Source organism: Notolepis coatsorum, assembly GCF_963971535.1.
Source record: "Notolepis coatsorum genome assembly, chromosome: 17".
In the NCBI taxonomy this organism is placed as follows: domain Eukaryota; kingdom Metazoa; phylum Chordata; class Actinopteri; order Aulopiformes; family Paralepididae; genus Notolepis; species Notolepis coatsorum.
In genome coordinates this window covers 76,515,853-76,532,687 of record NC_140181.1, presented here as the reverse complement: position 1 = coordinate 76,532,687, position 16,835 = coordinate 76,515,853, and the positions used below count along the sequence as shown (strand labels likewise).

General features: G+C 47.3%; 1 protein-coding gene across 1 annotated transcript in view; it reads left to right on the top strand.

Moving 5' to 3' along the window:
- Positions 1–16,835, top strand: part of bsna (bassoon presynaptic cytomatrix protein a) — a gene marked incomplete at both ends in the record, with an annotated part of 167,530 nt that overhangs the window by 113,546 nt on the left and 37,149 nt on the right. The window contains 2 exon segments of the mRNA XM_084333501.1: positions 1,714–1,893; positions 4,314–4,543. Of these exon segments, the coding sequence (XP_084189627.1) occupies positions 1,714–1,893; positions 4,314–4,543 (410 nt within the window).

The window sequence follows — 16,835 nt, the reverse complement described above, 5'->3', positions numbered from 1 at the left end:
AGCAGTTGAAAGTCTTTCAAGTTAACTCTGTTAAGCAGGTGTGGAAGCCTTCTTTATTGAGAATGAAACACTGTAGCGATACCGCAGAGAATGATTAATACGCATCTCATATCCTACAGTGAAAGGGAAACCCAAACCCTACACTCATCTGCTTGCCATTTACGCCGCCACAGAGAAAATACATATTAATATTATTTTCGAGCATGTTGACGACCGGCAGAAGCCGTTTGCCGGTACATGCTACTCTTCATTTACACTGCGCTTCCATGCTCAGTTCCTGTTAGACAATATATAGTTGAACTATATCGCCAAACCATTTCCAAAACTAATCCATTCAAACGAGAACAACAAATGCTCCATTGTCACATGTATGACTTTCGGGAGTCTTGTCTTTTTGGTTTGCATTCTTAGGTTTGATTTTTTGTTTCATTCGTAAGAGTGCCCATTCAGAACGGGTACCGATTGCTTGCCCCCCCCCCCCCCCCCCCCCCCCCCTCGGTATTGCTTTTGCAGCATTCTCAAGAACCACTCATCCAATCAATTTCATACTCAACGCTGCACTTTCTCGGTTCCTCTGCTATACGCCCGCCGAGTGTGAAGTGGGTCGGATGAACGGTTCGCGAGAAGGACAGACAGACCAAGATTCCTTCCATTTTAGTTAGATTTGATGTGAAACATCAACGACTCTTGTCTGCCTTTTACTCTTTTTGTTTTCCTACCATTTCTCTCTCCTCTCCACTCCTCTCTCATCTATCTTTTATCTTATCTCCTATACTCTTCTTTTCCCCCTGTCTTCTCCTTCACTCTCTCCCCATCCCCTCCTCTATACTTCTCTCCTCTCCTTCTACTCTCTTCTCCCCTTCTCTCCTCTCCTCCTCATCCCCTCTCCTTCTCCTTCTCCTCTCATCTCCTCTCCTCTCCTCTCCTCTCTTCTCTTCTCTTCTCTTCTCTTCTCTTCTCTTCTCTTCTCTTCTCTTTCTCCTCTCATCTCCTCTCCTCTCCTCTCCTCTCTTCTCTTCTCTTCTCTTCTCTTCTCTTCTCTTCTCTTCTCTTCTCTTCTCTTCTCTTCTCTTCTCTTCTCTTCTCTTCTCTTCTCTTCTCTTCTCTTCTTCTCTTCTCTTCTCTTCTCTTCTCTTCTCTTCTCTTCTCTTCTCTTCTCTTCTCTTCTCTTCTCTTCTCTTCTCTTCTCCTCTCCTCTCCTCTCCTCCTCATCCCCTCTCCTTCTCATCTCTCCTCTCCTCTCCTCTCCTCTCCTCTCCTCCTCTCCTCTCCTCTCCTCTCCTCTCCCCTCCCCTCCCCTCCCCTCCCCTCCCCTCCTCTCCTCTCCTCTCCTCTCCTCTCCTCTCCTCTCCTCTCCTCTCCTCTCCTCTCCTCTCCCCTCCTCTCCTCTCCTCTCCTCTCCTCTCCTCTCCTCTCCCCTCCTCTCCTCTCCTCTCCTCTCCTCTCCTCTCATCTCCTCTCCTCTCCTCTCCTCTCCTCTCCTCTCCTCTCCTCTCCTCTCTTCTCCTCTCCCCTCTCCTCTCCTCTCCTCTCCTCTCCTCTCCTCTCCTCTCCTCTCCTCTCCTCTCCTCTCCCCTCTCCTCACCTCTCCTCTCCTCTCCTCTCCTCTCCTCTCCTCTCCTCTCCTCTCCTCTCCTCTCCTCTCCTCTCCTCTCCTCTCCTCTCCTCTCCTCTCCTCTCCTCTCCTCTCCTCTCCTCTCCTCTCCTCTCCAGGTTCTTCACCAGCAGCAGCAGGAACGTGAGAACCAGCTCGTTCTTCAGAGGGAGCAGCTAGCCCAGCAGAAATCCCAGCTAGACCAGATCCAGTCACTCCAGCAGCAGCTCCAGCAACAGCTAGAGGAGCAGAAGAGACAGAAGACAGCAGCCGCGATGGCAGCAGCACAAAACATGCAGGTGAGTGGAGGCAAAGCCTGGAATGAATGAATCCATCCCCTTTTCTAGACATGCAAAGCGCTTTACAATGTAGGGTGGAAATTGCCTCCTGTAGCACTCAACCTTGGGCTATGCAGGCTCAATGGCTGCCATACACTGGCACCAGGCACACATCACACTACTACACAATGGCTGAACGGCTCAGGAGACAAGGACTGATGTCAGCCAAGGAGGGAAATAGTTCCATATTGTTAGCATTAGCCATAATGCCATTGGAATGCGTTGGTGAAATTCATTCATTTTCTATGTGGTCGCGGGAAGGGTGGCAAACATTTTTTAATAAAAAAGGCTATTGATACCATTGACCACGGCCTTCTCACAGACTAAATAGATGAGATGGTGTATCTGGCTCTGTAAAAAAATTTGTTTCTGTGTTATGTAACAAACGAGAGATTAAATGACCCCTCTTCACAGAGAATATAGACATCACATGTGGTGTGTACCACAGAACTCATCACACATCTGCAAACACAGCATTACTTTCTAATCGCTATGCAGATGTGTACGTTTCCATCATGTCAGATGTCCTCAGACCCATTGATTCTCTGGATCAATATATCTAACATACATTAATGGATGTCACAGAATGTTCTTCGCCTTAACAAGGATACGACTGAAATGCTGGTGACTGATGAAAAAGCCACAAGAGACAACTTCATCTCACATCTTGGATCCTTATCTAAAAACATAAAACCGCAGACTAGAAACAGAGGTGTCATCTTGGACAGTGATTTGAGCTTTGATGTCCATATCATAAATGTGAGCGAGATAGCATTCCCCATATTCTAAATTCTATATTCTAAAGAATATTGCCGGAGGCAGGTACTCTCAAGCTGACACAGGGAAATTAATGCACACTTTTATTATTAGCAGATTGGATTAATGCAATGCAAGCATATCTGGTTTACCGAAAAAGGCAACAAATCAATCTGATAGTCAGAGTTGATCCATCGACATTGAGGTAGTGACTGACTTTATGGGCTCAAACAATCTTTGATTGAAATACTGCCATACATCCAGTTTTATGTGAATGGAGGGCTCGCGGCACTAAATCATAAAATGTACCCATTATCATAGTAAACCATTGTTCTCTCTACTTCTCTCCTCTCCATTGTTCACTGTCTATGGAGCAGCTTTGCAAGATTAGTCACGGTAGTCTTGTCTCTCAGGTGTTTAGCTTAGCACAATGAATGGAAGCGGGCAGTACCGGTTAGCCTAGGCACCTCTCATAACGTTTAAGCTAGGTTACCGTTTACCGGTACTGTCCGCTTTCATTCATTGTGCTAAGCTAGGCTAACGTGCAGCCGGACAGAGAGGAAACTGGTATCTATCTTCTTGTCTCACTCTGGAGAAGACGGTATGCAAATTATTTCCAATATTAAGGAGAGACTTGTTTATAGTCACAAATCAAAACCAGCTGTACAATAATTAGGCAAATAACATGTCAGTGGTTCCCAGACCTTTTCAGTCAGCCCCCCCCCCCCCCCCACACACACACACATGTATACAGAACTTGGTTACATTGTGTTATGATTTGATTTATTTAATAAAATGCATTCATTATTTTATTAATTTAAATTGTATTAAAAAAACCTTCTCACGCTTTTATTTTGAAGGCATAATCACTCCGACCTCAGTAGACGTGAAGCCAAGTAGGGAGAGGTGTTCATCATACTTTCATCATCGTCTTGCTTTTGGCTTTGTAACGCAAGCAATGTTAACGTTACCTGGAACACATGTCATGGCTGCATCAGCGTTTCTTTCAACTCCTGACGTTGTCAAAAACGCCTCTCTTTGTCCTCTCTCCCTGGTTGGATAGCTAACGTAGCGTCAGCTATATTGCTCGCTACCACCACAGGTGATGTGTGATGGCGAACAAGCAACAGTAGACAGGTCTCATGTGCAACACGTTGTATTTCAATCTGAATACATTTCGTTCGACCCTGATATTTTGTTACACTGACTCACATTTGTCTCTTCACACTGTATTAGTGCCGTGCCAGTAGTCCACTTGACTACTAGGAGCAAAATGTCTGTCTCGAGAGCGTGGTCGATTCGCCCCAGTTGAGAACCTCAGACGGAGGACAAACAGCAGAGAGCAGACCTCTTGTTAACTGCAGGCACTCATTTCCTCAACTATTTGCAACTGTAGTAGAGGCCCAACTCTAGGAACGTTGAACAAATAGTTGAGGGAATGGTGTCTGCAGTTCACTAGAGGTCCGCTCTCCACCGGGTGACATCAATGGGGGTGATGTGGCACAAGCTCTCTAGACACAGAACACGTCGGTCAGTGTCAGGTACAATTATCACATGTCCGTACAACACGACGAGAGGATCCTGCTAAACGTCCTCACTGTATGTGCTCCCCTCTCCTCCTGCAGATGGAGGCCGACAGCCACGCCAGCTCCCACTCGCTCCCCAACTCCTCCTCCGAGATGTGTCTGAGGAGCCAGGAGGAGCAGGCGGAGACCAGGAGCCACATGAGGAAGCATAGCTCCATGACGCGCCTGACGCGGGACGGGGCGGACGGAGAGGGCGTCTCCTTCCACGGCTCCCCCCGCAGGATCGTGGACAGCTGTGTCCAAACGGACGAGGAGGACGGGGAGGAGAGGTGGGGCTTTTGTGTGTTTCAGGAGGGTCGTGAAGCAAAAAGGTTGAGAACCACTGCTTTAGAATCTCCCTGATTGGCTGGTCTGTGGATGGAGAGAACGTTGCATCCCCCTGACTGGCTGATATGGAGATGGAGAGAATGTTGTAACCTCCTAATTGGCTGGTCTGGAGATGGAGAGGATGTTGTAACCTCCTGATTGGCTGGTCTGGAGATGGAGAGAATGTTGTAACCTCCTGATTGGCTGGTCTGGAGATGGAGAGAATGTTGTAACCTCCTGATTGGCTGGTCTGGAGATGGAGAGCATGTTGTAACCTCCTGATTGGCTGGTCTGGAGATGGAGAGAATGTTGTAACCTCCTAATTGGCTGGTCTGGAGATGGAGAGAATGTTGTAACCTCCTAATTGGCTGGTCTGGAGATGGAGAGAACGTTGCATCCAGTAGACGGAGCTCTGTCTCCAGACTTAAACTGAACTTGGATCTAAAAGAAACACTGTTTTAAATCAGAAGCCTTATATAAGGAAAAAATACAAATATTGTATAAGCTATCTCACATTTTCCTTCAGAAATACAATCTCAGGAGGCCCACTTGAGTGTTAAATAGGCAAGAAATCCCCTGGTCGTCCTCATATTCCGTTTGTTCATTCATTTAAGGCCACGATAGAAAACGTAAGGTTATGAATATAACCAAGTTCTATGAATACTGGTGACGCTCAGTGTCATCTGCACTAACCTCACTTTGTGCATATGCACTGAATAAAAATCCACAATGTACCTTTACATACCAACATTCGTCTGGCCACACCCCTATCCGCTACCTTCATAAGCAGGTGTGTGGTCACATACTCGCCTCCTTCCCAATCTTTCACCACAAGGCGAGATCAAAGGCCGCAGTGGCGTCCCGACGCTGAGCGTCACCAGTATTCATAGAACTTGGTTATATTCATAACCTTACGTTCTATATCATACTGGCTGCCGCTCAGCGTCATCTGCACTACAGGAGCTGAGCGGGAGCCTGAAGCTCGACAAATGTACCCCACTGAGGCCCCCCACAACCATCAGAACCGGGGAGGACCGAGCCCCCCCGACCCTCCCTAATGGAGGATACCCCCCCTATTGGAGGACGGGAGGGAGACGGATCCGACCGTGCGAAGAGAAACTCGAGCAACTCAACGCACAGGGTGAGCAGACCGTGGCTTGACCCCACGACTACCCACACGCACAACCCGCATGCCACCAGGGAACGAACGGAAGGAACAAACCTCGTGACCGCCCCCAAAAACACGTGGTCGAGAGCAACTCAACCCCGTGGCAAGGCCGTAGCAGCGGAGCGCGAAGGAAGACCCAGACCCACTGAAGAGACTGGATCCCCCAGAAAAAGGGGGCCCGGAGAGGTCAATGACGCCACAGCATCAAGACCTCACCAGGCGGTCACTTAGTGACACCACCCCCCACATCGCCAGCGTATTCGGACAGGGCCCCTCCAAGAGCGGGCCCTTCCCCCCACTAGTATGCCGCCTGGCACACTGACCCTGGCAAACTCAGGCAGTCAGCATGGCCGTAATTCGAAGCACTCAAAAGGCTACACTACAGCGGAAGCAGGCAGCGCACCGGGGAGACGACCCCAGAAGGAAAACAGCACCCCGGCGGAAGGGGCGTATGCTGGCATTGTTGCGCACCATGACAAAATCTCCACCAAAAAACCCCGACCCAGAGGGGCCGAGGCAGAGAAGGCTGACACGATTGGCAGACGTCATGAACGTGCAGGGGCATACTCAACCGGGTAACCCGGGAGTTGACTCTGCTCTGCTGCCGACCACGAAAGAGGCCTCAACCCCGCTCCAAGACGCACGACAGAGGAGGCAATGGAGAACCGCTGGTGAAGGGTAACGTTGCTAGCGCGACCCTCCGAGGTAAACATTATGACTTAGCTTTTTTCTTTTTAAAGTTATGAGAGAAAGAGAAAAGCAAGAAAAAATGTAAACACGTAACTCAACTTTCTTCAGCTTAAACAACCTCATCAAGTGATGTATACAACAGGCACTTCCTTGTGGTGAAAGTGAAGAAGGAGGCGAGTATGTGACCACACACCTGCTTATGAAGGTAGCGGATAGGGGTGTGGCCAGACGAATGTTGGTATGTAAAGGTATTGTGGATTTTTATTCAGTGCATATGCACGAAGTGAGGTTAGTGCAAATGACGCTGAGCGGCAGCCAGTATGATATAGAACAGCTTCTATTAATTAAAAAGTAAGGCTCAGGCAGTGTGGGATGTTTACTGTGAGGACGGCTTAATAAATAATTTACAGATTCACACTTAATTATAATGAGCACATAAAATACGGACAGCTTCCAAAATAATGTCTAACACTATATGGCAGTATTAAAGGACCAGATGTTAACCAAAGTGTTCGCAGTTTTTTTAGACGGTCAAGTAGGCTTGTTTTCTCAAAGGGTGGTAATGTAGCTGATTGGGAACCAAAACAAACAAATCTGAACATCCACCTTGTGCTCTCCATACAAACTCCAGTGTGAAAAAGAAAAGTAGAGTCAAGTGTAAAACAGTTCATATCCATTTTCCAGCACCTGCTACAGTATGTCTGGTCCATGTTAACCTGTAGTATGGTGGTGAAAGGGTTAACCATTTGTGGTGTGGTAGTGTAGTATCGGATAAAGATACTAGGTACCCTCGTTGTTGTCAAACCAGAAGTAATACTCTTGTTAAGAATGTGATGTCCAGACAGGCGCGCTTTCAATGGTTCTTGAAAGTTTATTAACAAAAGCAAACAATGGTTGCTTCTTAAAAACACTTGCTGTCATTCAAAAACACTGGATGTATACAACAATTCAAGGTCTGAATTGGCGTTCTCCAAACTAATCTAACAAAAATGTCCGCTGATTGTATCCCGTCTTTGGCAACGTGGATATAACTTGTTCTTCATCGATGGGGCAGTCAGTTCTACGTATTCTCCGTCTTCTCATGCCTTTCTCTCTGATCTGCTGTCTTCTTTCAAACCCACCATATTTATAATGAATCATGAGCTGGCTCGATGACGTCATTTTCATAGCATCGAGCCTTTGGTACATTTCAAACAATGAACTGTGAACTGTGAATTAATCTTTAGTTTACTACAATATACCAACATTATTCTTGGTCTTGTTTTACATAACATTATCATATCATTTATAATCTTTTTCTCATAATATTACCCCATATTATTAAAGTCGTTTTGATTTGGATTGTGAGTTCACTGTGGTTCTTTGAACAAGCAGTTTTACTTTCATACAAAGGTGTCATAGTTATCTATTAAACTTATCCCTGTAAAAATACATTTAAAAACATTTTTCCATCATAGAATATGAATGCTTAATAATAACACTTGGTCTTCCTTAGTATAAACAGTTTCTACACCAGATTTACCTTTAACACCTATAATTTGAAGATGTATTGTTCTTGACGTTATTTCTTGAAGACTTTCTTTACTCAAACCTTAAGTTATATTTCATTTGGTTTGTCTTCACACAGCTGGGACCATTTGGGTCTCAGCCACAGTATACCTTAATTTCACATCCTGGCCTGAAACTACTCACTGACATGTGAAAGTCGTCGAAAGTCATGGAAAAAAAAGTCTACGAACAGGTCGAAAAGTACCTAGCGGAAACAAATCTAATCTACGAATTCCAATCTGGCTTCAGAACATCCCACTCCACTGACACATGCCTTCTCTATTTGAACGACCACATCAAACAAGAGGTGGACGCGGGCAAATACTGCGGCATGGTCATGCTGGACCTACAAAAGGCCTTCGACACTGTCAATCACTCCATTCTGATTGACAAGCTAAAAGTAATTGGTTTTGATAGTCTATCAGTGAGCTGGATGCAATCCTACCTTGAGGGGAGGGAACAGATGGTGGAGGTAAACGGTACCCTACCCCCCCCCCTCACAGTGAGCTGTGGTGTTCCACAAGGAAGCATACTAGGACCGCTACTGTTCCTAATTTATGCAAATGACATGTCGTCAGCTTGTGACTGCAACTTGTTCCTGTTTGCGGACGACTCAGCCCTGCTGGTCTCTGACAAGAACAAGTTACAGGTTGAAAAAACCCTCAGCTCGGAACTAGGCTAAATCTGCATATGGCTCGCTGATAACAAACTATCATTACACATGGGCAAAACAGAGTCCATTCTCTTCGGTTCAAATAACAAACTCAGCAAGACCGACGGCTTCTCAGTTACAGTGGGTGACAATATTGTCACAAGGAAAGATGAAATTACCTACCTGGGTTCCATCCTAGAGGCTAATCTCTCCTGTGACAAAATGGCATCCAATGTAATAAAAAAAGTCAACCAACGAACTCGATTCTTGTACCGGATCGCCTCTCTGGTAAACAAGAATACCCTGAAGACTCTGGCAGGAGCACTCATTCAAGGGTACTACGACTATGCTTGCACCTCATGGTACCAAAGCACCTCAAAGGCGCTAAAAACAAAATTACAAACATCTCAAAACAAACTGGTCAGACTACTGCTTGACCTTACTTCTAGAACCCACCTCACCCCTGCCCACTTTGACAACCTAGGATGGCTTAGAGTAGACGACAGAGTACAGCAACTTACAATGGGCCTGGTCTACAAGATACACTACACGACCAAGGTACCCATGTACATGTCAAAATACTTCCCAAAGGTCAGTGAATACCACGATCACAACACCAGAGGGAGCTCCACAAATCATGTTAAACCCAGATTCGGCTCAAACAAGGGACTAAACACGTTTCGCAATTATGCCACATCAATGTGGAACGCCCTACCCAAAACTGTAAAGGAATGTGAATCACTACCCACTTTCAAAACCACTCTCAAGGGACACCTACGGGAGACTGCAATTCGAAACTGGCCCCTGTAAATGTCCTAACCCAACCCCCTCCAATGTACAGTAATTTACCTAGTATGGTTTTGTCAATATTCCAATGTACAGTTTTGCTTGTTTATACAGTGTTTCTCCCCCCCCCAACCACCTCTAATGTAAATTACCCAGTATGGTTGTCAATATCCCAATGTACCCAACCCCCCCCACACAACCCCACCCAACCTCCTCCAATGTACAGTTTCTACGCCAAATGTATATACTCCCTTTTCTTGACTATTTTTGTATCACAAACAGTACTGTATTTGCAAATATGGTATGTCATAAATGTATAGATGTAGCAGTACTGTCTATCCGTATGTCATGTATGTCATATATGTACTGATGAATTGAAAATGGGGGACCCTGATGTAAACAAGACGAAAGTATTTCTCTGGTCTGCATCCCCTTAACAAATGTGTGTATTGAGCTGTACTGTATTGTACCCATTCTGCAATCTGTTAATAAAGTTTTCAATCAATCAATCAAAACCAACTGGTCTCTTTGTTCTAAAGTCTTTGAGGCTCCTCTATGTGTGAACTTTAATCAAGAAATTCAAATAGCCTACTGTTCTAAATTTAGTTGCTAGGTAACCAAGGTTTTATTATTGCCTTTCCATTGTCTTAGTAGGCACAGCTGCCTTGCATGACCACAGACAAATGGTCCCCTTTAATGATTTCCTAGTTAAAATCACCAGAGGATTTAATCTAAAACCTTCCTCCTGAATTCCAAATTGGGAGTTAATATGTATAATTTAACAGCCAAATTATACTACAGTAGTGAAAGGGTTGACCTTTCTATAGTGTGGTAGTGAAAGGGTTAACCTGTAGTGTGGTGGTGAAAGGGTTGACCTTTATATAGTGTGGTAGTGAAAGGGTTAACCTTATGTAGTGTGGTAGTGAAAGGGTTAACCTGTAGTGTGGTGGTTAAATGGTTAACCCTTTGTAGTGTGGTGGTGAAATAGTTAACCTTCTGTAGTGCGGTAGTGAAATGTTAACCTTATGTAGTGCGGTAGTGAAAGGGTTAACCTTATGTAGTGTGGTAGTAAAAGGGTTAACCCTTTGTAGTGTGGTAGTGCAAGGGTTAACCCTTTGTAGTGTGGTGGTGAAATAGTTAACCTTCTGTAGTGCGGTAGTGAAAGGTTAACCTTATGTAGTGTGGTAGTGAAAGGGTTAAATGTCAAATCTACACTGTCAACTAGCAAACTCTTTTTTGTTTTGGTCTGACGTGTGGGTTGGTTACACTGTTCAATAACGATAGGTTATGTAGATAACCTAGTTATATTAGTATTGGCTGAGCGTCCCGCTCTGAGCCTTATGAGATACCCCTTATCTCCTATGATACCTACTGTATCTCCCACGAAACAACTACATGCACCCCACCTGTATGGGGCCCGCCCCCATGGTGGCACCGCCCATATAACCGTGACTCTGGTCACCAAAACACCCTTCCTCGCCAAATCCCGTCCCAGGAAAAGATCCCTCAAGAGGGAACTCAGGGCCGCGCAGAGCGGGACGCTCTGCCAATACTAATATAACTAGGTTATCTACATAACCTATCGTTATATATCGTATTTGCTTTCGCGTCCCGCTCTGAGCCTTATGAGATATGGGGAAGAGCGGACGCGAGACCCGACAAATGTACCCCCTGAGGACCCGTAAGCCCACATCAAGGGGTGCGGGGAGCCCTGTCACCCCATCCTTCCTAATGAAGGGGGGGCGCAGTCAACTCCACCTGAATGCGAACAAGAGGGAACTAGAACCCCTTGAACACACCGTACAGGCGGAACCACGTGTGACTCAACACACTGTGGCCCATACCCATACACTCCTGCTACCCGACCAAAGGAAGGGAAGCAGGAAAGGCCACAGACCCCAGAACCGCCAGGGAGACAGAACCCACGGTCATGTCCATGAGGTAAAACCTTACAAAGGGGCCCGGGGAGGACCATGAAGCCGCAGCACAGATGTCCTCCACCGAGGCCCCACCCAGGAGAGCGGCAGAGGCAGCCACCCCACAAGTGGAGTGCGCCCTGATGCCCCCAGGGGGATCCTGCCCAGCCAACGTGTAGCAGAGGGTAATACCCTCGCACAACCAATGGGACAGGCGCTGCTTCGACAGTGCCTTACCAACACGAGCCCCACCGTAACAGACAAAAAGCTGGTCGGTAACCCTGAAGTCCTGAGTACGGCTGAGGTAAATCCCCAAAGCACGGACTGGACATGACAGGTGAAGGCCCGCATCTAACTCACTAGTGTGAGGAGGAGGACGAAAAGCCTGAACCACAATATCCCGGGAGCGGAAGGAACTCCGGATATTCTTAGGCACGAAAGCAGGATTAGGTCGCAGAGTGGCACCGCAATCGGTCCGAAAAGACAGGCACTCTGGACGTACCGAGAGAGTACAGAGCTCACCTACGCGTTTAGCGGAAGTGACAGCCAGTAGGAACGCGGTCTTGAAGGACAGCTGTCCCAAAGGCGCCTGCTCGAGAGGCTCAAACGGGGCCAAGGACAACCGACCGAGGACCAACTGAAGATCCCAAGTCGGAGCCAAGGAGCGTTGCACCGGCTTAACGCGTCGAGCGCCAAGCAGGAAACGCTTCACAAGAGGGTGGCTGAACAAAACAGTCCCCTCAAAACCCTCATGATAGGAGGATATAGCTGCCGCATATACCCTCACCGTCGAAGCCGATAGCCTACCAAGAAGAGACTGGAGATAACTCAGAACAGCATCCAGGGGGCAGGAGACTGGGTCCCAGCCCCCCCCTTACACCACTCTTGGAACGCACGCCACCTGCCCGCGTAAACCGCGACAGTGGAGGGAGCATGCGCACACCGGATGGTATCAACCACCGAGGGATCCATCCTCTCCAGACTCACCCTCCCACCAGCCACACCACCAGGCGTTGACCCAACACCGGAGGCTGGAAAAACACTCTGTTGTGCTGTGAGAGGGCCGTCGCTGACCACGGAATGACCCAAGGAGGAGCGACCAGAAGCTGGATTAAGACCGGGAACCACACTGACGTGCCCCGGTCCGGCGCGACCAGGATCACCGTCCTGCGCTCCCTCCATATCCGCTCCAACAGCTGACTCAACAGCTGTACCGGAGGGAAGGCGTACAGAAGACCGGGCGGCCACGGAAAGGTCGAGAAGGCATCCACCCCCAAGGGGGGATGATCTGCTCGACTGAGCGAGAACCACAAGGGGCACTTGTGAGAACGTCGGCACGCAAACAGATCCACTGAGGCCTCACCGAACCGATCCCAGATCTGTCTGACTATGTCGGGGCGGAGTTCCCACTCGTCACGACGAAGACCGCCCGAGACATTATATCCGCCCCCACATTCTCCGTACCAGGAACGTGGAGCGCCCTCAGACTGCGCAGCCTGCGGGATGCCCATAGCAACAGTTTGCGCGCCGCCCGGAGCAGGCGGGCGGAACGAGTCCCACCCTGCCTGTTGATATACGCCGCCGCCGTCACATTGTCCGTCCTGACCAAAACGTGCCTGCCTACCACCAGGCGGTGGAGCCGTTTGAGGACCAGAAGAACCGCCTTCAACTCCAACACATTGATATGCAGGGTAGCCGGGCCAGCATGACCTGTCCAGCTGCCCCCCACTGCATGGGTCCGACACATCCCTCCCCAACCTGTGAGAGAGGCGTCGGTGAAGACCGTGACGTGTGAGCCCCTGCTGCCCATGGGGACCCCAATGGAGAGGATACCCAGCCTCTTCCAATGGGCGAGATCTCCCCATATCGAAAAAGGAACCGCCAACCATTTCCCTTTGCCCCTCACCGGATCTATTCTCAAAGAGAGAAACCACCTCTGACATCTTCAACCTGTCCTTGGAACAGGCTGTCATCCCCACCTGTCTGAAGAAGTCCACCATCATCCCTGTACCCAAAAAATCTACGCCCGCTTGCCTCAACGACTACCGCCCTGTAGCCCTCACCTCCATAGCCATGAAGTGCTTTGAGAAGCTAGTGAAGGGCTACATCTGTTCCTCCCTCCCCATCAACCTGGACCCTCTGCAATTTGCATATCGCCCCAACAGGTCCACGGAGGACGCCATAGCCCATGTGCTGCACACAGCAGCATCACACCTGGACAAGAGGCAGGGGAACTATGTGAGAATGCTGTTCATCGACTACACCTCAGCATTCAATACCATAGTCCCCTCCAAACTCATAGCCAAGCTCAGGGACCTGGGCTTGAACTATGACCTCTGCCAGTGGGTCTTGGACTTCCTGACGGGCAGACCCCAGGTGGTAAGAGCCGGCAACTGCACCTCCTCATCCATCACGCTCAACATAGGGGCCCCCCAGGGCTGTGTTCTGAGCCCCCTCCTCTACTCCCTGTACACACATGACTGCGTAGCACAGCGGAACAACAACACCATCATCAAATTTGCTGATGACACAGTAGTGGTGGGCCTGATCTCTGCCAACGACGAAAGGGCCTACCTGGAAGAGGTAGAGAACCTGTCACAGTGGTGTCAGGAGAACTGCCTCTCCCTGAACGTCAGCAAAACAAAAGAGATGATTGTGGACTTCAGGAGGTCGGGGGTCAAGGACTACAGCCCCCTCAGCATCGACGGGGCACCGGTTGAGAGAGTGAACAGTTTCAAGTACCTCGGAGCCCACATATCCGAGGACTTGACATGGACCACACACATTGACAGTGTTGTGAACAGTGTTGGGACTAACGCGTTACAAAGTAACGCGTTACAGAAACAAAGTTACTTTTTGCCGCAACTAGTACTCTAACGCATTACTTTTGAAATTCAGTAACGCTACTTACGTTACTGAATGGTTTGTTAGTTCGTTACTGCGTTCTTTTTATGTAGATTCATAGCGAGCGTCCTTATTTCGCCTGCGTTTGTTTTGTTTACTGTAGACTGAAAGGCGCTATAAGACGAAGTATTATTATTATTATTATTTCTTTCCGTAGCCTCATTCTGGTTTTCGCACTTCTGATTGGCCACTGACGTTCTGAAAGAAATAGACGCTCTCTACAGTAAACAACAAGAGGACGCTCGCTATGAATCTACATAATAAGAACGCAGTAATAATAACGAACTAACAAACCATTTAGCAACTACTTGGAGAGATAATTAATATACAACATGGAAACGAGATAAAGAACATGTTTGAAGGGCTGCTGGAGTCAACTGGACTAACGTTACATGATACATCTCGACCACCGCAGACTGGTGACGGTGAGTGCAATGTGTTCACTGAAACTCAAGATCAACGGATTTTGACTGTACGAAATCTGCCAGGGAATCTCATAATACTAATCAAACAATATAAATATAGTCCTTTCATGCACAATTGATATCCTAACTATTCTAACGTTGCAATGCTTTGATTGATATCTTAAACAACGCTGCAAGATGGTTATGAATGAATTAATGAATGGATGAATGAATGAAAACTTTATTTAACAGATTGCAGAATGGGTACAATACAGTACGGCTCAATACATACAATTGTTAAGGGGATGCAGACCTGAGAAAGACGTTTGTCTTGTTTCCATCAGGGTCCCCCATTTTCAATTCATATAGACATTTATGACATACACAACATACATGACATTTATGGCATAGGGACATATAGGTATTTAGTACTGATACATTTGTGACATAAGCGGTATTCAAATATACAGTACTGTTACCCCTAGATCCTGACAGAGTATATACATATGATGGGGAGGGAGGGGGTGGGTGGGTGGGAGAGAAATATACATACAGCGGGGAGGGAATATATAATGAAACGCTCTAGACCACATTGCTTAGCAGAGTTCGGTGATGTGAATGGAAACTGTCAAGTTGATCAACCGATTTTGAGTATATGGGGCATGGGACTTGAGCAATTTTTGTTTAAATTTTTTTTTAAATAACTAAATAGTTACTTTTCACAGTAACTCATTACTTTTGGGTGTAAGTAACTAGTACAGTAACGAAGTTACTTTGAAATGAAGTAACTAGTAAAGTAACTGAGTTACTATTTTTCAGTAACTAGCACAACACTGGTTGTGAAGAAGGCACGACAACGCCTCTACTTCCTCAGGCGCCTAAGGAAGTTCCAAGTCAGTCAGAAGATCCTTAGGAACTTCTACTCATGTACAATAGAGAGCATCCTGACCGGCAACATCACCTCCTGGTTTGGGAATAGCACTGCACAAGACCGTAGCAGACTACAAAGAGTGACACGTTCAGCCGAACGCACAATTGGAGGGGGGCTTCCCACCCTCCAGAACATTTACAACAAGCGGTGCAAGGGGAAGGCTAAGAGAATTATTAAGGACTCGAGCCACCCGAACAACTGCCTCTTTGAACTGCTGCGGTCAGGCAAGCGATACCGGAGTCTTAAGGCGAGCACAGAAAGACTCAGAAGAAGCTTCTATCCCCAGGCCATCAGGCTGCTAAACGAACAATAATCACTATGCAACAACCATCAAATGCACACAGCACACACACCCACACGCACACACTCACTCAAACAAACAACACACTGCAGCACCCACTCTCCACACTTTAGATCACACAAACACACTTACACTTTATATTTATTGATAAAGGATTTGCACTACAACTCGTACACCTACTGTGAATTGTACCTAAATTGCACCTCGTCCCATTTCTCCATTTCTGCCTTGCACTATATAGTATTGTATATTAGTACACTGCACAGTATTGTATATTGTATGGTAACTACGTCTATTCTGCATCGAACATTGTACATATGTCTAAACTGAACACTGTGACCTCATTTTTTTTACTTCTAATTTTACTATGTTATTTTATTTCATACTTATCTTGTCTTGCACAGTCTCTGGAGCGCAACAGTAAGAAGCATTTTGTATAAAAGTATTCTGTACTTCTGTATGACAACTATTAAAGAAACTTGAACTTGAAACTTGAAACTCTGTATCCTCCTCATAAAGAGGAGGCCAAGAGGAACCACCGTGTGAGCAGCTGACATAAGGCCCAGCAGACGCATCACCTGCAGTGCCGTAACCGTCCCTCCCAGATGGAGACCCTCGAGCGCGCGACGGAGATCCTCCCGACGCCGCTCCGAGAGGGTCGCAAGCATGGGTCTCGACCTCAATGTCAAGCCCAAGTACTCCACCTGTTGACTGGGAAGAGGTGTACTCTTCTTCCAATTCACAGCAAAACCCAGGCTGGTGAGGAATTCCACCACTAGCCGAGTATGAGACCTGGCAACCTCCTCTGAACGGCTGAGGAGCAAAATGTCGTCGAGATAGAATAGGACTTGTATCCCCCGACGACGTAAAGGCCCCAGAGCAGCCGCCACGCACTTGGTGAATGTGCGGGGAGCCAGAGAATAACCGAACGGCATTCTGTGGTACTCGTACGCTA